Below are 21,545 nucleotides of genomic sequence, written 5' to 3' on the forward strand. Positions count from 1 at the left end.
AAAGAAAACAACCAAAGATGGTTATTTTATTTTGTAATATTCAGATAAATCTCCCCTCTTTACTTTTAAAAAGACTCATGCCTTGCATTTCCTATATATACATATAAATGTTTATTTATGTATGTACATACATGGATAAATATACACACATTCATCATAAGTATATATATATATGTGTGTGATACTGGAGTTTGAATTTAGAACTTGGCTTGCTAGGCAGGTGTTGTACTGCTGAGTGATGCCCCCAGCCCTTTTTGCTTTCCTCATTTTTCTGAACAGAGTTCACCTGAGGTGGCCTGGACTGAGATCCTCCTATTTACACTTCCCAAGTAGCTAGGATGATAGACACCTGCCAGTGGACCTAGCTATTGATTGGATTGAATTTCCACTGTTTTTTTTTTTTTTTTTTTGGCCTGAGGCTGACCTCTAATGATAATCCTCCAGATCTCCATTAGCTAGAATTACAGGCATGAGTGATTGGGCACTGACCCTTAGCTTTTCTGCTCAAGGCTGATGCTTTACTACTTGAGACACTCCACTTCCAGGATTTGATGATTAATTGAAGATAAAAGTCTCACGGACTTTTCTGCCCAGTCTGGCTTCAAACTGTCAGCCTTAGAACTCAGCTTTCCAAGTAGATAGGATTACAGGCATGAGCCACTGATGCCCAGCCATACTTTTATTCTTATAAAGGAATTTAGGAGAGAGAAATGTACGTAGTTGTTACAAATAATTGTATTATAACAAAATACTCTTACAGTCTTAAAACTATCTTCTGAATATATATATATATATATATATATATATATATATATATATATATATATATATATATAAAATCTGAAAATAAAACTCCCTAGTTGGACTCTAGTATCTTAATCATGTAAAGGAGACTCATATCTTTGTAATCACCATGAAAATCCCATTCACTTTTAGGCCTTCTTTCTTACAGTTACAGGATTAAGACGACTTTGTTCTGCTATTGAATCCATCATTCATTGTCCAGGAAACTTAGCATATGTTTGTTCAAAGGATAAAACAGTTATTACTTATATAGTTTTAGGTATAAAAGTTATTTAAAATGTTCATACTCACTTATCCCTTAGTATTGTGAAAAGTTTTAAATAAACAGAACAGATATTTGTAAAGTATAGCTAATGATGTTCTCTTTCTTTTTATTCTTTTTCTTCCTCTCTCCCCCTCTCCCTCCCTTTCTCTCCCTCTTTCTCTAGCTCTTCCCCTCCCCCCTCTCTCTTATTGGGGATTGAACCCAGGACTTTATACATGCTAAGCAAAACCAAAAAACTAAAAAACACAGCTCTACCTCTTGAGGCATCCCCCAGCCCTTTTGTATTGGAATTTTGTTTCTGAAGTAAGGTTTCATTAACTTTGCCTCAAACTAGAATTGCTCTTCTTTCCATTTCTCAAGTAGTTAGGCTCATGGGCATGCACCAACAGGTTTGACCCTCTGCCCACTCTTAAGCTAAGAAATGTACACCCATAGAATGCACCCCAAGATTCCATGGAGCTGCACAAACAGCAATATCTTTAAGAATTATCAGCTTTCCCGCCTCTTCTCACCCCAGCACTGTGTACTCTCCACCATCAGTTCAGAGCTAGCCACATTGACTGTGCATACACTTGCCACTGCTTTATACCTGGGCATAAAGCAAGACTCTACCTTGAAAAAATGCATAAAGGGACTTAAATGTGTGGCTTAAATAATACAATTCCTGCCTGAGTTCAGTCCCCAGTAGTGGGGGTGGGGGGAATTGCTTGGATCCAAAAGTGTTTCAGAGTTTGAGAACAGCCTGGGCTATATAAAAAACCCTATCTCAAAAACACTAAAACAATAACACCCAAACAAATGTTCCAGTCAATAGCATGGAGGTTGAATAACTTCCAGCTGACACTCATACCCAGCCAGGCACTAAAAACCCTTTTACCACTAGAGTCAGATTCTAGGGCAAAAACAAATTATCTCTAAACTATTCTTAATTAAACCAGAAGCTGGCCTGGTATTTATCAGTAATTCTTCAAATAACACTTGTTTCTGGGGAAGGGGCAGTTACAGGGGGAGGGGAAGGGTTTGTCTCTTCATTTCCTACTATTAGCTGGGAAGGTCTTATTTTTAGCTTGCTTTAAATATTGAACTCTTACGTAAACATTTGCATCAAGAGTTATACTCCAAGTCAGGCACCAGTGGTTCACATGTGAGTCTTATCTCCAGTAAACTACTCAAAAAAGCTGGAAGTGGCACTGTGGCTTAAGTGGTAGAGCACTCACCTTGAGCAAAAGAAACTCAGGGACAGCACCCAGGTCCAGAGTTTAAGCTCCAGGACCAGCAAAAAAAAAAAAAAAAAAAAAATCAGAGTTCTACTCCAAAATAACCAGAACTTGAAAACTACCTCCAAAAAACACAATCTCTTATGTTGATTTTTTTTTTAATCTACATCAGACTTTAGATATTTGAAGGGCTTTTTTCCCACATCCCATTATAAAAATCATTACACCCCTTTCCTAAAACTTGCATATCAAGAATCCCTTTTACTGGGCTGGGAAGGTGGCTCAGTGGTAGAGTGCTTGCCTTGCATGCATGAGGCCCTGGGTTCGATTCCTCAACACCATATAAGCAGAAAAAGCCAGAAGTGGCACTGTGGCTCAAGTGGTAGAGTGCTAGCCTTGAGCTGAAGCGCCCAGGCCCAGAGCTCAGGTCCCATGACTGGCAAAAAAAAAAAGAATCCCTTTTAGGAAGTGGAGGTTTGGCTCAGGTGGGAGAGTACCAGCCCTGAGTGACAAAAGCCAAGTGAGAACCAGGTCTATGTGTGTACACACACGCACACACACACGCACACGCACGCACACGCGCACTGGTTTCTCTTGTTTTCCTCTGCTTAAGCATAACTTTTAACAGTTTTGTCTCTCGAACTAAACACACACACACACACACACACTGGTTTGTCTGTTGTTTTCCTCTGCTTAAGCATAACTTTTAACAGTTTTGTCTCTCGAACTAAACACACACACACACACACACACACACACACACACACACACACACACACACACACACACACACACACACACACACACAGGTTTCTCTGTTGTTTTCCTCTGCTTAAGCATAACTTTTAACAGTTTTGTCTCTCGAACTAAATGAAACCTTGCATATTATCATGTCTCTGTCCTTCACATATGCTAAGCATACCCTTTGCCTCTGAGCTACATCTCTAACCCTCATTTTCCTCTGTAAAGTAGGATGAGAACAACAAAAAAGTCTTGAAAATAGCATGTTCACTGGCCATGAGATTGCTGTGAATTAAACCAAATTAGCTGTTGTCTTGCAGAAGACAGCTGCCTCACTGTATGTTTATAAGGCAGAGTCATCTTCACTTATGCTTGAAGGCCTACATTTGAAGTTACCAATGATTATTTAAATGTATAGATATATAGTGCTTGTAATAAACTTTGTGTCAAAGGTCAGCTCACTGAAGTCAAGAATAAGCCATATAGCCGGGCGCCAGTGGCTCACACCCGTAATCCTAACTACTCAGGAGGCTGAGATCTGAGGATCACAGGTCAAAGCCAGCCCGGGCAGGAAAGTCCATGAGACTCTTAATCTCCAATTCACCACCAGAAAACCAGAAATGGTACTGTGGCTCAAGTGGTAGAGGGCTAGTCTTGAGTTGAAGAGCTCAGAGATAGCGCCCAGGCCCAAAGTTCAAGCCCTACAATGGGGGAGGGGGGGGGGGAAATAAGCCATATTGAAATCCCAAATGCACTTAAAATATAATCTAGATATATAAATTACCAGCATCAGATGACTTCTACTTTGTTACATAACTTGGCATTCTTTTGATCTCTGGTCTTAGCTCTGAGGTTCTTGGTGTTCTAAATATTGTCTAGGAATCAATAACATGATTAGCATAATACAGGATGGCCGGGTGCTGGTGGTTCATGTCACCAGCCAATCTGACCTACTCAGGAGGCTGAGATCTGAGCATCTCAAGCCAGCCCAGGCAGAAAAGTACATGAGACTGATATCTCCAATTAAACACAAAAAAGCCAGAAGTGGAGCTGTGGCAAGTGATAAAGCTGTACCCTTGAGCAAAAAGCCAAAGCATAGCACCCAGGCCCTGAGTTCAAGCCGCAGTACTGGCACCAAAACTAATAATGGAAATAATAATAATACAGGATGGCTTTTCTTAAACAGAGCAAATGCTTATAATAGCAATGCAGGTTTTGGAATATAGCTCAGTAATAGGTGCTAGCCTAGCTTACCCAAGCCCTGGGTTGATTCCTAGGCACCATGAAAAACCAGGGCTGGGATGTAGCTCAGCAGCAAAGTGCTTGCCTAGCCAATACAAGGTTCTAAGTTCAGTCCCCAGTACCAAAAAAGACAAAAAAGAAAAAAGAAAAACCACTGAAGTAGCAATTCATATGGATGCCATTGATATAAATTTATTTTGCATGATAAATAAAAATGTTTAAAAGTTTGAAGTAGTATTCCTAATTAATGCTGTATTCCAGGAGAAGATGGGCGACTGGCATATGAACAGCTGGACAGATTTCCTCGAGACTGTGTTAAAGTTGGAGGTCGTCATGGAACTGAAGTTGCCACAGCCTTTTAATTACACGTTAACACCATATAACCACTGTCCAAATTTCTAGCCCTTTTTGTTTTGAAGGCGGTGTGGTTTTGCTGGACTGTAACTAGAACCTCATGTTCTGCTGAGTTGGTCTGGAAATGTGATGTGTTATAGAAAGAATTCAGTCCAGTTCCACAGTACCTGTTTTTTCTCTTTGGCCATTAGCACAGGGCTATGTATAATAAAGTAGATGATATCATTATTGTCTGACAGTACTTAAATCTAGTTTGTGTCTGAATACAATTGGAATTTGAAAATAGCCATCTTTGTACATTTGGGGGAAGTACTACACTTAAGTTTGAAAACCATCATGTGAGATTTCAATAAATGTCATATTCCTTGCAGGTCTTCTCTGTTGTGTTTCCAGGGTTGAGTGCCCTTTTAGCTACTTAATTTCTCTTTAAATACAAAGCACAAAGAAAGAATTTCTTCAAGTTTGTCTGCAATCTCAGCAAGATAAACCATTGTTAAGAGTAATTTTTTTTAATTTTTACTTGTGTAAGCTCCACTACTTTTTGCCTCCCATCCCTAAAAATTCCCTAGTAATCTTTCCATTATGCTTAAAAAAAAAAAAAAAAAAAAGGAAAAATAGTAATGAAAAACTTTTTTTCAGATGGAATCTACATCTTCGAGACTGTCTCTGTAGGTAGGCTAGCCTCAAATGCACAATCCTCTTTCCTCGGTCCTGTGAGTGCTAGAAATGTGTGCCACTATGCAAGGCTCCCAAAACTAAAACTTAAACTTTTTTTTTTTTAATCAGTCATGGGGCTTGAACTTGAGGCTTGAGCGCTATCCTAAACTCTTCTCTTCAAAGCTAGCACTCTTACCACTTTGAGCCACTGAGCCACTTCTGGTTTTCTGGTAGGTAGTTGGAGATAAGTGTCTCACAAACTTTCCTGCCCAAACTGGCTTTGAACTGTGATCCTCAGATCTCAGCCTCCTGAGTAGTGAAAATTATAGGTGTGTGCCACCAGTGCCCAGCTTTATGCTTAAATTTTTAAAAAGTATTTCACAAAAGCCATTTTTATGATACTCTTACATATAGGTACTTTGCTGCTAAGACAAATAAAAAGCCATGGATTTAGACATCTGTGATAGTCTTGAAGTAGAAATCTGAACGTTGGAGGAATCCTAATGGGATGGATAGGGATGAAGAGGCATGGAAACAGGGTTTCTGCTTCTGTCCAAATGGCCATGAGACTGAGAAGGGTGTCCTGGAAACTGTCCCTAGAGAAGCCATTCAACTGCAGTTGAGATTCTCTGGCCAGAGTTAAAAGAGCAGCACTCATTTATTGCTTCGGTAGCAAGATAGCAGGTCCATTCAAAAAAGTACAAGACCATTCAGTAGCTCGTTTCTTCCTCTAAAAGATGGGGTATGCCAAGGTATCAAAAACAACATAAATAAGTGTAAACTGTGGAATATCATGTATGCTGGATGTGTGTATAGAAAGTCTCACTTAGATGTTATTTTCAATATTTTCATTTTAGCAAGACTTTTAAAAAAGGATTGATACCACTTTGAAGTGAAAATTGTTTGCCAGGCTTCTGGCAAAAAAAAAAAAAAAAAGTTCTTGACTGTGAAGTTCTAATGTACATTATTTGTAAATTTATAAATATTACATATGCATATATTCATCACTTTAAAGGAGCATTGTACAGTCTATAGTTAGTATTGTTGTTAACAGTCTTACATTAAATGATTGGAGTGCTTTTTATAAAGTCAAATCACAGATATTACATGGCTTTGTTCCTGGGTTTTTAATTTTTTTGAATATTGCATGAGTAATTAATTCCATTATCTTTTGTACCTTATTTTACTTTTGGTTGAGGGTGCTTTTAGTTTTGTGACATTTGTATTCATCATTCTTCCAATCATAAAGTTAAAATAAAAATTATTTTTTAATTACTAGTCTCATGCAGTTTGATGTATCTCATGCGTGTCCTTTCTGAATTGGTTACTTACACAACATCCTTCACCTGAGTTTATCTTGAAATTCTTCCATCTATAAATGAAGATAATAAATTGATAAAAGGAGGAAGAGGACAAGGAAACACCAGCTAGAATGAATGTGTGGCTCAAGAGATAAAAGTACTAAAGCCAAGTGAGAGTTCAATTCCTTGAACTATGTGTTCAAGTCCTGGGACAAAAAAAAAAAAAAAACAGTGAAAATCAGCTCAGTACTTGTTAGGATAGCCAAAGAATGGAGCAAGTTCAAAATAAACCCCTACATAAGCAAACATGAAGACAGGAATGAGTCTGGTGTATATTAGGGAAAATAAGTTTGAGGTAAGGTTTAGGAATTTAGGCGCATGCTATTTTCTCTGGACTTGTATTATTCCATTCTAGTGTTGCCAAGCAATCCATTCCAGAGTTCTTGGCTGTGAGATTGTCAATGCCTGTGGGTCCCTGAAGTACTTCAGGCCTTTCTGCACAGTAAATATGAGCTATTGGGCTCGGATGAACAATTGTTTTGCAGGGCTACGTCAGCGCTTTCAAAAATTCTGGAGTAACATTAAGAAATGTATTGTGAGGGAGAATGAAGAATACGTTTTTACAGGTGATGGCATTTTTCATAAAGAAAAAATTACAGTACTTGGCCGTATATTGAAGAACAATGCTCTACCCATTGAAGAGAGAGCTAAAGCAGCCCAGAAAATTGGAATATTGGCATTCACAGGTATCATTATGCTAAGATAGCTGTTTCATAATCTGCACATGTTGAAACACTGAATTTGATGATTAAGACTCTAGTAACATTTCCTTTGATTTACTAGCTTGTACTTGTAACTACAAGATACTGTTTTTAAAATATACCTATCAAATACTAATCAGAATATTCATTTTTATTATATGTATTTACTGAATTTGCCTATCAAAGTTTTTATTGGCAGGAACAGTGACACAGTTCCAGCTATTTGGGAGGCCAAGGTGGGAGGACTGCTTAAGCTCAGGAGTTCAAGGCTAGCCTGGGCAAGATGGTGAAACACTACCTCAAAACAATAAGTAAATGCTTTTATTAACATAAAAATCAGTCTATAATTGGAGTTGACTTTAATAGTGATATGATTCCAGTGCATAATAAATGTACCTTATATTTTATATGTGTGTGTGCTGGCACTGGGGCACTGGAGCTTGAACACAGGACCTAACCACCACTCCCATTCAGCTTTTTCACTAACAGCTAGTGGTTCTACCATTTGCATAATCCCTCCAATCCAGATTTTTTTTTTTCTTTTCCTGATTAACTAGAGACCTATGCCAGGCCAGCTTCAAACTGCCACACCTCAGAGCCTTGAATTCAGGGTTACATGCTGTCACTGAACCATGCCTCCACTTCTGGCTTTCTGGTTAACTGGAGAAAAGTCTCACAATTTTGTCAACCAGGGCTGGCTTCAAACCACAATCTGCAGATCTCAGCTTCCTGAATTGCTAGGATTACAGCATGAGCCACTGGTGCCTAGTCTAAATAAAAAACATCTATTCAAGTATTCTTCATCCAGAGCCTTCTTGGCCAGTACCTTGCTGTAATCCAAAATTGAAGTAGGATATGGGGTTCAAGTGTATGGTGAAAGTAGAATCTAGAATCAGGCTGAGTCAGTAGCTAAAGAAAGAAAAACCTTGTAAATTTATGTTAATCTGAGATTTGTGGAAGAAATGGGTAAGAAATGTCTATAAGAACAGAATAGCTGGGCGCCGGTGGCTCACACCTGTAGTCCTAGCTACTCAGGAGGCTGAGATCTGAGGATCATGGTTCAAAGCTAGTCCTGGCAGGAAAGTCCATGAGACTCTTATTTCCAATTAACCACCAGAAAACCAGAAGTGGCGCTATGGCTCAAATGATAGTGTTTGCCTTGAGGTGAAGAGCTCAGGGACAGCACCAAGGACCAGAGTTCATACCCCAAGACCAACATCAAAAACAAAAGAAAACAGAATAGCTACAAACAAGTGAAAACCTGGCTCCTGGCTTTGGGCTCAGTTCTTTTACTTTGTTCCAATGCTCTGGTATCCATGGTTTTTTTTTTTTTGTTCTTTTCCCCAATGTATTAGTCAGAGATCATGAAGGAGATCTGCTAAGTGAACATAGCCAGGTTTTTATCTTGAAATGTTTCTCTATGCTTGATTAAAGGAATCAGGAGTCAAAAATCAAAGGATCAAGGTTTGAAGCTAGCCTGGGTAGGAAAGTCCATGCAACTCTTATCTCCAATTAACCACCAAAAAGTTAGAAGTAGAGCTGTGGCTCAAGTGGCAGAGCTTGAGTGAGAAAGTTTAAGGGACAGCACCCAGGCCCTGAGTTCAGGGCCTAGTACCGGCACAAAAGTACCAGGAAAGGAGACTTAGGCAGTAACCTTCCCACACTTATCATATTACTCTCTATGCTTGTAATAGTTTCATCTTCAGAGCATGTGGAAATTTCAGAGGATCCAATCTGTCACCTATATGACAACAAAAAGAGGAGTATAGGATCTAGGGATATAGCAAGGCCATAGGTTCAATTCCTAGCAGCATTAAAAATAATATGAAAATACAGAAGACTCCAAAATGTGACTTAACTACTAAATGTAGCAAATAATTCTGGCAGTGCAAATACCTGTTTTACAGGAGGACCAACTGCTGCGAAATATTCAACTGAATACATGAAAGAAGTCATTTCCTTGTTGCAAAACCAAAGCTTTGCACCAAAAATACAGATTCTGCTGCTCCAGAGTGTAGCAAGTTGGTGCTACTTAGACCCTGTCAGCCAGAAAAGAGCCCAACACCTGCAGATTATTCCTATTCTCATTACCTTTTTTGAAAGCAGTTTTGAGTCAACTATCAACAGTGAATTAGACAGCAACCTCCACGTTCGATTTTGGACTTGTTATGTCCTCTCTGTCATGACATGTAACAACTTATCTCTCATGAAGGAGCTCAGAGAGTGCCCTAAACTAAAATATCATTTACAAATGTTGGCTTCCGAGAACTGGTCTGGATGGCCTGAGAATTTTGCAGAAGTGTTGTATTTCCTAATTGGTTTTCACAGGAATTAATTCCTCTAAATCCATTTACATGACCCAGCTCTATGATTGTATTACCCTGGAACCAAACAATAAAATCAATGTATTGTTTCCATGTCATCTTTTTGTTAAAAGAGCTCTGTCATTTTCATGTCGTTAGTGAACTGCAGTAACAAAACATCTGAAAAAGCATTGCTGTTTAAGATGACCTCTTATCTACGCCCTCTGAACTTGTTTATGGGTATAATACTCTCATGCCCTCTAACTTGTTTATGCACAGAGAGTGCAGTAGCCCGGGCTTGTAATCCTAGCTGCATTAGAGGCTGAGGCAAGAGAATCACAAGTTCAAAGCCAACCTGTGCAACATAGCAAGAACCAAATCTATATAAAGTGAAAGCCTGCAGGTAAATATAATGGGAAATATACATGGTTATAAAACTGTAGAGCTAGAATACTAATTTTTGCCTGTTATTCTATAAAATCCAGACTGTTTATCTCAACTGTTTACCATAAAATCATAAAACTATTTTCTAGTAGCTATTTGAAGCAGACTAAGAACATGCACTTCATTACTGATGGGAAGGTCACAATGAAACTTTTGTCAGTTGTAGGGCTTGTACTCTGGGCCTGGGCACTGTCCCTGGGCTCCTCAGCTCAGGGGGAGCTCTCTACCACTTGAACTACAGCACTATAGGAAAAAATAAATAAAAAATAAGAAAAACCTATATCATCTCATAATACCATATTCTTTAAGCAATGTACTTTTGAAAGTTTAAAAGTGCTTCTTAAAAACTAAGTTCAGAATCAACTCCCATTTCCTATATGGGATGCAAGAAAAATCTATCTTCATTTCTCCCTACTTTAACCCTGTTCAAATAAATAAAAAATAAAATCCTTGCTAAAATTTTTTCAAAGTTAAGTTCATGAAATAGAAATTCACTAGAAGATGTACTGACTATAATTGTGAGACATAATAGATGGCTGGGCACAGGTGGCTCATGCCTATAATCCTGTGCACAAATCTAAAAAGTAATAGTGCTTCCAGTGAGCTTGAGGTACAAGCAGGTTTGGGACTTAAAAAAAGGCCCAACCAACTCTCATCTGTACAAGGATCAGCTCATTTTCCTGTTTCCTCTAAGACAGAAGAGAAAAAATAAAAGGGAAAGCAAAACAATGCATCAGCACAGAAATACACATTTTTTTTTCTTTTGGTAGGTTGTGGGGCTTGAATTCTGGGCCTGGGCATTGTCCCTTAAGCTCTTCAACTCAAGGCTAGCACTCTACCACTTGAGCCACAGCGCCACTTCCAGTGTTTTGGTGGTTTGCTGGAAATATGAGTCTCACAGACTTTCCTGCCCAGGCTGGCCTAACTGTGATCCTCAGATCTCAGCCTCCTGAGTAGCTAGGATTACATACGTGAGCCACATTTTCTATAAAGACCCTTTATATTCATTCTTCCAAGACATACAAATAATAAGCAATAGGAAAACCAAGTTTATTTAATCAAATATACAAGTTATTTCTGACAACTGAGAAAATGAAAATGCTATTTACATAAAACAACAGATTAAAAATACATGCTAGTTGTATTTTAATACAAAATAGTGTCCCAGGATCCAAATGAGGAAATTTGATGGTTGCATTTGCATTATGTAGTTCTTTACTCTGCTACAAAGAATGAGAGTGGAGGTAAACCTTGGTAGTATGTTAAGAGTCAAATACTAATGAATTTCATATACATGGTTTTGTATCTGTAGAGGAAGATACAGTTTCTTCAGCACCTGTACCAGCTTCTGAGTTTTCCACTTCAGAATCCTCAACAGTTTCCTCTTCAGAGTCAAACTCCTGACTATCTGGTGATTCAAAGCTCTCCAGAGGTTCATTACTCAGCCTCTTTTAAAGAATAAACCAAAGTCATTGTGAAATCTTTAACCTGAACCCCACTATCAGTATGCTGATACTGTTGACCCTCAATATTGTAATCGATTTTTTCCCTCTTGCCTCCAAATTCACTTTTAAGCAGTAAGTTATATCAAAATCTCCATCATGCTAGATTACATACGTCAAATCAATGCTTAATACTTTCTCAATTCTTTAAAGCATAGAACTGATTTCAAAGCCCAAATGATCTTTCTCTAGAAAATTGAAATGAGAACTTGATGCTCTTAATTTTTTTCAATTTTTTCAATTATTATATTTTATGTGACATCGGGACTCAGACTTGATACCTGACTCTGCTCATTGGCTGGTACTCTACCAACTGAGCCACACCTCCAACCTCTTTTATTATCTTTAAGTAGTTGAACAAAGGTATTGTCATTTAACAAAGCAGTTTATGACTATAGCTTGATCGGTCACTCCTGTCAACATTCTTCTCACTCATCCCTCTCCTATCCACTACTTTCCCTTACTCCTCTTAATTTTGTAGGCTACACATTGGATTCTTATCTACATTTTAATCAGCTGCAGAAAAAAATTTTAAGACACTTAGGAGAGCTACTATACTACAGCACCTTTTTTTTGGTAGGTCGTGGGGCTTGAACTCTGGGCCTGGGCACTGTCCCTCAGCTCTTCAGCTCAAGGCGAGTGCTCTACCACTTGAGCTACTGCGCCACTTCCAGTTTTCTGGTGGTTTATTGGAGATAGGAGTCTCACGGTCTCTCCTGCCCGGGCTGGCTATGAACCACGATCCTCAGATCTCAGCCTCCTGAGTAGCTAGGATTACAGGCGTGAGCCACCAGTGCCCGGCTACTACAGCACTTTAAAATTTAATGTTTTGTCACAACTGTAAAATATACTACAATTCAACACAGAAGTTTTGATTTTAAAACTTCCCATCAGTTTTCTTTTCCAAACATGAGTTAAGTTTTAAACCTGTTTCAGGTCAATCCTGGTAAAATCACAGTCATCAGGATAATTTTCACAAACACATTAGCTACTTCCAAGGTTTGTTTTTTGTTTTTTTTTTCCCCCTCCTGGTCATGGGGCTTGAACTCAGGACTTGGGTGCTGTCTCTGAGCAATTTTGCACAGTGCCACTTCCAGTTTTTGAGTGGTTAATTGGAAATAAAAAGTCTCATGAGGACTTTCCTGTCCAGGCTGGCTTCAAACTGTGATTCTCAGATCTCATCCTCCTAAGTAGGTAGGATTTCAGGGCCCAGGCCAACTTTAGCTACTTCCAATGTTTGAAAGTCAGTTATAACTGCCAAATTCCATTAGAGTACTAATAAACAGCTTTATATATGACAGCAATGTCACACACTATGAAATATAATAATCTTCCTTAACTTTTTCATATGTACGCATTGTCACTACCATTTTCTGGCTAAGGAAAATGAATCCAACTCGATTCAAGAGCAAAGACTCAAACCTAGAAAATCTGACTACAGAGCCCAAACGCCTACTAGATCACACTACTGCTTCAGTTTTGTAGGAAAACACATGCATCTGAATTAAGTAAACATGAAATTACCTACCTCTATTACCTCTGCCATATACTGTACGTGTTCTGCTACTTCCGCCAATTCTTTATTCTCCTTTTTCAGGCGGGCAATTTCATTGTCCTTTTGTTCAATTTCTTTATGAAGCTATGTAATACAAATAAAATTCACTATTTCATAGATATGCTATGCTTTAATCAAATTATATGCCTCCAAGTGCATAATTGACAAACACATGTTGCATAAAGTTAGCTCTAACATAATAGGATTTTGTATGGTAATTTAGTAACAGTTGACTTTCTTGTCAAACCTTTCTTAGTCTAATATAAAAGTTAGTTTATTGGTCTAGCTATGCTATTAATGCAACAAAAGTAGAATACTAGAATTTCTTTAAATATTAGAAAAATTAATATAGTACATACTTTCTCATTTTCCTTAAGTGCTTCATAGAGAGCTTTCCTCCGTTTTTCTGCCACTTCTTTCCAATATTGAGAGGATGGATTTTCTGAAATAAATGTTATATTAACCTTTAAAAATTGCTATAACCCTGGAGTGATCGTAAATATGCCTGTAATCCCGGCATTCAGGGCACTGAGGCAGGAGAAATGATATTTCAAAAGCCCAGCCTAGGCACAGCAAGATTGTCTCCAAAAAAAAAAAGGCAACACACCTGTGACTCATGCCTATAATCCTAGCTTTGAGACCCTTATCTGCAAGTAAGTAGCAAAAAGCCAGCTGTGGAGCTGTGGCTCAAGGGGTAGAGAGCACCAGCCTTGAGTGAAAAAGCTAAGGGACCACCTCCCAGGCCCTGAGTTCAACCCCTGTACTGACAAAGGAAAAAAAGAAAAACACGACAGAAAACAAGGCTACAGTTAAGGCTCATCAGTAATAGTGCCTGTCTAGCAAGCACAAGGCCCAGAATTCAAACCAATAAATAAACAAAAGCATGGAAGTCCAGTATCTCATAGTATTCTGAGATTGAGAGGCTGGGGAAGGATTCATACAATATTGATAAATAACATTTATGACATTTAATTATAGCACAATTTAAAATTGGTAATTTTTTCATACCTTTAATCATAAGATCAAATGCTTCTTGAGTGGCTCCTTCAGTGTTTTTATTTTCACTAGATTCTGGGACTCTGGAGCTGGAAGTCTTAGATGTTAACTGGTCATTCCAGTGTTTCTTTTTGGATAAGTCTTTAGGTAACTATAATGGGAACATCTGGTTACTTTGATTTAATGAGCAAAATAAAAAAACTAGGTAATTTTGTCATATATCGAAATAGCTTTTTACAAAACTACCAAAAAAAGGTAGTGATGGTTTAGGAATGTTATTTGGAACAGCTATTTTGGAATCAATTTGGTATAAGGCCCAACTGAAATTTTTTTTTTTACTGTTTAATGTCACATTTAAATTCAGTACCAGGGAAAGACAGTATTCCCAATATGCTCACCCATGATTTCTTCATTTATATACAGGGGTAAAACAATAATCTATTTATTCTCAAAATACCAAACATTACTCTCCTAAAGTGACTCATAACTTATTACATCATCCTAGTACTATAAAAGGTATCATTAGCAATCCTGAACTTCCCAAATTGAGAAATTAAACAAAACTCACAAAAATGAAAACATACAAATTCTCGGGGAAAGATATTGTTACATTATTTCCACATTTCTACAACTTAAGATATTTCAGATTAAAAGAATCTTGGAAATTTTGTTTGTTTTGTCAGTTTTGTCAATAGTGAGATTTGAACTCTGTGCCTGGGCACTATCCCTCAGCTCTTCAGCTCAACCAGAGCACTCTACCACTCGAGCCACAGTGCCACTTCCAGTTTTCTGGTGGTTAACTGAAGATAAGCCCAGGCTGGCTTTGAACTGTGACCCTCAGATCTCAGCCTCCTGAGTAGCTAGGATTACAGGTTTGAGACACTGGCACCTGGCTTGGAAATGTTTTCAATGTATTGGTAGTATTGCCTGTTAATCCAGCCTGGCTCTATAATTCATACCTCATTTTCTCTTCCAACAAGAGGTCCAGCTGCAGACGGCTGAATCATCTTCAGAGTTCTTCTTGAGAAGGGACTATTCTAAAAGTCAAGATAGTTCATTACCTGGTTACTTAGTTTCTATGGTTTTTTAGTTACTAAATCTCTATTTGACTAGACTTAGTCCTACGGTAATTGGGGGGAAAATTCAATAAGAATAGGCCTGCAATGTAATTTTATAATGCTAATCTGAACACACTAGTTTAATCAACTACTCACTAACGTATATCCTAAGAGTATGATAAAATTTGAAGAAATTCTTAAGAATGTTTATTACCCAAACTAGATATAAATCACTCATTTCAATGTGTACCATAACCATTGACAGCTAATCATTAACTAATTAAAACACACAATTTCTGTCCTTAGTAACAGTCTCAACTATATGTGACAAAACTCTAGTGAAACTTAAAAAATGTATTTTCCATACAAATTAGAAACTTATACCCTATTTTTATACAAGAAAACCTCAAAACATTTATAGTATGATCTCATAAAAATGGTTAATTAGGGGGCTCTATTTATAACACAGTATTTTTTTTTTTGTCGGCCATGGGGCCTGAACTCAGGGCCTGGGCGCTACCCTCAGCTCTTCAGCTCAAGGCTAGCCCTCTACCACTTGAGCCACAGTGCCACTTCCGGCTTTTTCTGCTTATGTGGTACTAAGGAATGGAACTCAAGGCCTCATGCATGTGAGGCAAGCACTCTACCACTGAGCCACCTTCCCAGCCCCAAATAAAGTATTTCTTCCTAAAGAATTCATCTCAGACCACCTGTAAGTAGTGAATAACACACAACATTGGTATATATTCACAAAAGAAATATATTTTTAAGGACATACTATACATAAAATCAAGTACATATATAACAGCCAACCCACCTCAACACTTATTACGATTATAGAAGCAGATTTGTTTCAAGCCTATTCACTAGAAGATTGATAAAACTGACAGTGGTTAAGGCATACTAAAATACTTGAAAATGCCCAAGCTATTGTTTTGGAAAAAAAATACTGCCTTCCTTATAATATGTAAATAGCCTCTGTATATTTCCTGATCTGAAAGCTCTATTTTTGCAAAAAATCATTAGTTAGACTGCCACCATGGGATAGCAAACAATGGTGAATACTCAAACAAGGTTAGCAAGAACATGATACCATACCAGCGTGAGAAAGTTACTGATTCTACATGATACTTCACAAGACAAAGTTCACCTTTCCCACGGTAAAGTTTCTACTCTGATTATTATCTCACTATTTAACTGTGAGAACAAATATTACAACAATATTTCAGATATAATTTAGATTATAGTCTCCAGACAAAGAAAATGTAATTTTGGAACTTTAGTACAGGAGATGCTCATTTCCTTAAATGCTTGATGTTAGTTATGGTCAAAAGATCCAGATAAGACACTGTCATTTAAAAAAAAAAATCCTGGGCTGGGATGGTGGCTCAGTGGTAGAGTGCTTGCCTTGCATGCCTGAGGCCCTGGGTTCAATTCCTCAGTACCACATAAGCAAAAAAAGAAAAAAAACAGAAGTGGCACTGTGGCTCAAGTGGTAGAGTGCTAGCTTTGAGCTGAAGAGCTGAAGGACAGCGCCCAGGCCCAGAGTTCAGGCCCCACAACCGGACCCAAAAAACAAAACAAAACAAACAAACAAAAAAAAATCCTGGGGCTGGGAAGGTGGCTCAATGGTAGAGTGCTTGCCTTGCATGCATGAGGCCCTGGGTTCAATTCCTCAGCACCACATAAGCAGAAAAAGCCAGAAGTGGCATTTGTGGCTCAAGTGATAGAGCACTTGCTTTGAGCTGAAGAGCTGAAGGACAGCGCCCAGACCCATAGTTTAAGCCCCAGGACTGGAAAAAAAAAAAAAAAAAACAATACAAAAAAAAAAAAAAATTCCTGCCAGACACTGGTAGCTCACACCTGTAATCCTAGCTACTCGGGAGGCTGAGATCTGCTGATCATAGTTCAAAGACAGACCAGACAGGAAAAGGCTATAAGACTCTTATCTCCAATTAACCACCAGAAAACCGGATGTGGCATTGTGGCTCAAGTGGTAGAGCACTAACTTTGAGCTGAAGAGATGAGGGACAGCGCCCAGGACCAGAGGTTCAAGCCCCATGACCCCCCCAAAAAACAAAAAAAATCCCAAGATTTAACTTTTATGACATCTAAGCTTTACAAAATATGGTACAAGGAAGGCAACATTACCTACTCTATTTTCTGCATACAGATTATGCACTGGAATATACTTCTAGAATCAGAAAGTTTCATTTGCATATTTATGAGTCTATGAGTCAATCTTTTTAGAAAATTGAAATTCTGCGAAATTTCTCCTCCCCAAATACACACAAATATTCTTCCAAAGAACTGTATATATTATTGGCAAGGAATCTATAAAACTTGAATTAAAATTCACTCTTACAAATCTAGCACTGCTAATTTCACTTAGTTTACAGATGAGTAAACTGAGGTTGATATCTTAATAACCCTATCAAACAGAATACAAGTTCCTTTATATCTGAGATGGCTCTATAGTTGCCAGTAAACATTAAATAGGCTTTATTTAAAAAAAAAAAAAAAAAAGCTTTTTTGATATGGGGTCTCATCTTACTGGCCTTGAACTCATGATCCCCCTCTGCAATGGCCTCCCAAATGCTGAGATTACACGTGTGTATCACATATGCCCAGCCACAAAGGATTTTAATAACATCATTTCATGAAATGTAAAAGTAAAGTAAACATAAAGCAGTAACAATCCTGTTCATGGAATACCCTATAACTATTTAAGTAACTTTAGGAAGATTACTGGACACAAGATCAAGATCTAAAAATTAGTTGTGTTTTGATATGGCACCAATAACTAAACAATGAAATTTAAGGAAACAACTCCATTTATAACAGCATAAAAAAAAGTGAATTTAAGGTTCACAAAAATTACAGCCAGGGGCTGGGAAGTTGGCTCAGTGGTAGAGCGCTTGCCTTGCATGCATGAGGCCCTGGGTTTGATTCCTCAGCACCACATAAGCAGAAAAAAAAAAAAAAAGCTGGAAGTGGCACTGTGGCTCAAGTGGTAGAGTGCTAGCTGAAGAGCTGAGGGACAGCGCCTAGGCCCAGAGTTCAGGCCCCACAACTGGACCAAAAAAAAAAAAAAAAGAAAAGAAAAGAAAAAGAAAGAAAGAAATTACAGCCAGGTTAAAATGTCAAAAATACTTTCAAATTTACAGTACCACCTACTCAGGAGGCTGAGGCAGGAGACTGGCTTGAGCTCAAGGGTTTAGGGCTGTCCTAGAAACACAGTGAGGCCCCATCTCTTAAAAATCAAAAATTTTAAAGAAAACCGAAAACTTTCAATCACATGCTTTCTACAACATATAACAGGATTATATTACATACCTTGACATTCTCCTCGATCTCCTCTTTCTGCTTCATATTGGAATTCATTATATAGCTAGAGAAGCACAAAAGATTATTAAGTAAAAAACCAATATGGTTGGCACCAGAAGGTAGAATGTAGATTCTTTTTTTCATTTACAGTATCAGAATCATAAACCTGATACTACTATATGGTGTAATATCAAGATAGCGTCTTGCATTAAATAGAAAGTAAAAGGAGCTATGAACTGGACACCAGAGAAAACAAAGTACTGCTATTTGGGTGTGCTCAAATGCATTCTAAAGAATAGCATTCTTGGGGCTGGGAAGGTGGCTGTGGTAGAGCGCTTGCCTTGCATGCCTGAGACCCTGGGTTCGATTCCTCAGCACCACATAAGCAAAAAGAAAAAAGCTGGAAGTGGCGCTGTGGCTCAAGTGGTAGAGCGCTAGCCTTGAGCTGAAGAGCTGAGGGACAGCGCCCAGGCCCAGAGTTCAGGCCCCAGGACCAGACCCCCCCAAAAAAAAAAAGAATAGCATTCTTGAGCTGAGAAGGTGGCTCAGTGGTAGAGTGCTTGCCTTGCACACATGAGGCCCTGGGTTCAATTCCTCAGTACCACATAAGCAGAAAAAGCAGGAAGTGGCACTATGGCTCAAGTGGTAGAGCGCTAGCCTTGACCTGAAGAGCTGAGAGACAGCTCCCAGGCCAGAGTTCAGACCCCATAACCAGGAAAAAAAAAAAAATAGCATTCTTCCAACCATGGTGGTGTACAACAACAATCCTAGCACTTGGGAGGCAAAGGCAAGAGGATTTTAAGTTGGAGGTTAGACTGTGTTAAATAGCAATTTCAAAGCCCTGTCTCAAAAAGCTGGAATGTAACCCAGTGGTACAACCCTAGGCTAGTCTACACAAGACCTCTAGCTTCAATCCTCAGCACAACAAACAATATCCTAACTTGAATGTTTCAATAATAAAATTGGAAGTGGCATTAACAATGATTTAGTATTCAGTCAGCTGAGAATAGGCACTTTTTTTGTGTGTGCTGTGGCCTGAATTGAGGGCACTGGGTGTGGTCCCTGAACTTTTTGCTCAAGGCTAGTGCTCTACAACTTCAAAGTTCTACTTCTGTCTTATTTTTTTTTTTTGGGGGGGGGGGGTGTTAAGTGAGGAAAGAGTCTCAGCGGACTTTTCTGCCCAGGCTGGCTTTGAGCAGCAATCCTTGGATCTGTCTCCTGAGTAGCTAGGAATTACAGGTGTGAGCCACTGGCACCAGCTTAGGCACTGACTTTTATAGGGAATGTTTAACCACCAGAATAACATGAAAGAATGACTAATAAGGGAACAGAAAGTAAGAGGTATGTAGAAGATAAGGGGAGTAATTAACCAAAACACCCTCAATCAAAACTGACCCTCTAATAATAATTGTACTTTTACTCTGTGCAGCAGTTTTCAAACTATGACCCATATTTTAGCAGTGTCCAAGCGCGCGCACACATACACACACAGGTATTCATAGGTATGCAACAATGCATGTGTGGTGCTACTTTATTTTCTATCTCACTAGGCTCCAACAGGTCATGGCCTACATTACACTATAAAATTATTTACTGGGTCACGAGCAACATTTCTTGAAAAGCGACAGCTAAACAGAATGCAACTGAAAGAGGAAAACATACTGTAGGGAAACTTCTGGGTTAGATGGCAAAGCGCTAAAATGCCACAGGGTGCTTTAAAAAAAAAAAGTGGGGGGAAAAAAAAATCACTGAGGAAGTTTAACCCTTCGTGTTTACCGTACTCCTGACAGCAACCGTGCAGCCTCATTTGCTTTTTATCTTCTCGTTCTTTTCTCCTTCTTTGCTGCTTTTGCTCAAGGCCAGCACTCTACCACTTGAGCCACGTTCCCAGTCCCTTCTGGTTCTCGTCTAACGACTAGAAATAAAGCCCTCACGAAATCTGACACCGTTATTTTAATAGAAGGAGAGACCTGGTCTGAGCAGCTAAATCTGCGGACCTCTGCGGATCTGGTTTTGCCTCAACGCCACGGCCGGGATGGGAGGTCCAGGCTAAGCGGCCCTCGGACCCGACCGACGTCCCCAGGGCCAGCAGCGCCCAGCCCACCAACTGGCGGCGGGAGCCTCGGGCCGACGTGCGCCGCGCGACGTCGCCCGCCAGCCAATGGGAAGCGCGAAAGCCAGAGCGCGCCAAAACCGACCCCGCCAACCCGACCCGACCCGACCCGACCGGAGCCGGCCGGCCGACTTCCTCGCTCTCTTCCCCGCCCAAGTGCTGCAAACTGCTCCGCATCCCCCTCACCCTTACCCCGGCAGAATCCCGAGCCTGTCGGAACGTGTACTCTGCTCCTGGCTGGCAGGCGCCGACAGCGGACTACGAGGGGCCCGTACCCCGGAGGCTCTGGAGACCCCACTTCCTGCCATCCTCTCTACTTACCGGGTGAGAAACGCTCGGCTTCGGAGCGAACGCTGGTAGCTGTGGCAGCGACCCCCGGTACAGGACCCCACAGGCGACCTGCGTTGGACTCCGCAGCTTCTGGAGCTAGTCCAGGGCGAAAGCGACCCGTCCGCTCCCAGGCGACCACGTGATCTGGTGACGCGGTGTGCGGGGCGGAGCCACCGGACTCCCGCGGTTTACCTCTGGTCTCCGCCCGTTTCCGCCACGCCCCTCCCTGCGCCTGCGCAGTGGGCGTTGGCGGGTAGGGTACCTGAGCAGAAACACCTAGACGTTGGCCTGGCTGCAGGGAATATGACCTCTGGCCTATTCCTCCGACCCTGCTCTCCGAACTTCCTTTTGGGATGCAGAGCTAGCCAAGGACCTGGCCCCATTTGATTTATATAAGAGAGGGACGAAATGTAATCGTACTCCTGCCTGTAGTGCACGATTAAATTGTGTGGCGTTGGGGCTGGGAAGATGGCTCAGTGGAAGAGCGCATGCCTTGCATGCTCGAGGCCCTGGGTTCGATTCCTCAGCACCACATAAGAAAAAAGCCGGAAGTGGCGCTGTGGCTCAAGTGGTAG

The 21,545-nt window shown here is 39.8% G+C and overlaps 3 protein-coding genes across 6 annotated transcripts in view; 2 read left to right on the forward strand and 1 right to left on the reverse strand.

The window, feature by feature from the left end:
• The window catches only part of Ripor2 (RHO family interacting cell polarization regulator 2), a 103,804-nt gene extending 98,814 nt beyond the window's left edge, over window positions 1-4,990 (forward strand). For all 3 annotated transcript variants that reach the window (XM_042683807.1, XM_042683809.1, XM_042683808.1), the window contains exon 22: window positions 4,531-4,990. In XM_042683807.1, coding sequence (XP_042539741.1) covers window positions 4,531-4,631 — 101 coding nt within the window. In that variant the 3' untranslated portion in view covers window positions 4,632-4,990. The remainder of the gene's footprint in view (window positions 1-4,530) is intronic.
• Window positions 4,991-6,888: 1,898 nt separating this feature from the next.
• Armh2 (armadillo like helical domain containing 2) lies at window positions 6,889-9,700 on the forward strand. Its single transcript, XM_042683990.1, has 3 exons — window positions 6,889-6,936; window positions 6,997-7,327; window positions 9,250-9,700. The coding sequence occupies exons 1-3, from the start codon at window positions 6,889-6,891 to the stop codon at window positions 9,675-9,677; spliced, it is 807 nt and encodes a 268-aa protein (XP_042539924.1). The 3' UTR covers window positions 9,678-9,700.
• Window positions 9,701-11,114: 1,414 nt separating this feature from the next.
• Gmnn (geminin DNA replication inhibitor) lies at window positions 11,115-21,121 on the reverse strand. 2 transcript variants are annotated; one of them, XM_042684150.1, is made up of 7 exons: window positions 20,962-21,121; window positions 18,537-18,591; window positions 15,102-15,179; window positions 14,155-14,293; window positions 13,506-13,588; window positions 13,120-13,230; window positions 11,115-11,537 (listed from the first exon to the last, which is right to left on the reverse strand). In XM_042684150.1, exons 2-7 carry the CDS (start codon window positions 18,582-18,584, stop codon window positions 11,376-11,378), a joined length of 621 nt encoding a protein of 206 aa, XP_042540084.1. In that variant the 5' UTR covers window positions 18,585-18,591; window positions 20,962-21,121; the 3' UTR covers window positions 11,115-11,375. The 2 variants fall into 2 exon arrangements, with proteins under 2 accessions (XP_042540084.1, XP_042540086.1); XM_042684152.1 differs by lacking the exon at window positions 20,962-21,121 and adding an exon at window positions 20,498-20,516.
• Window positions 21,122-21,545: the final 424 nt, after the last annotated feature.

Source organism: Dipodomys spectabilis, unplaced genomic scaffold, assembly GCF_019054845.1.
Source record: "Dipodomys spectabilis isolate Male_0828 unplaced genomic scaffold, ASM1905484v1 ptg000085l, whole genome shotgun sequence".
Lineage (NCBI taxonomy): Eukaryota > Metazoa > Chordata > Mammalia > Rodentia > Heteromyidae > Dipodomys > Dipodomys spectabilis.

What these genes read in the sequence shown, in the direction of transcription:
- Armh2 (XM_042683990.1), top strand. Translation starts at nt 6,889, where the DNA reads ATGAAGACAGGAATGAGTCTGGTGTATATTAGGGAAAATAAGTTTGAG. An exon ending in TTAGGGAAAATAAGTTTGAG is followed by an intron (nt 6,937 to 6,996) that starts GTAAGGTTTAGG and finishes ATTCCATTCTAG; the next exon opens with TGTTGCCAAGCAATCCATTC. An exon ending in TGGAATATTGGCATTCACAG is followed by an intron (nt 7,328 to 9,249) that starts GTATCATTATGC and finishes CCTGTTTTACAG; the next exon opens with GAGGACCAACTGCTGCGAAA.
- Gmnn (XM_042684150.1), bottom strand. Translation starts at nt 18,584, where the DNA reads ATGAATTCCAATATGAAGCAGAAAGAGGAGATCGAGGAGAATGTCAAG. An exon ending in TTGTTGGAAGAGAAAATGAG is followed by an intron (nt 14,294 to 15,101) that starts GTATGAATTATA and finishes TTCCCATTATAG; the next exon opens with TTACCTAAAGACTTATCCAA. An exon ending in ATTTGATCTTATGATTAAAG is followed by an intron (nt 13,589 to 14,154) that starts GTATGAAAAAAT and finishes CATTTATTTCAG; the next exon opens with AAAATCCATCCTCTCAATAT.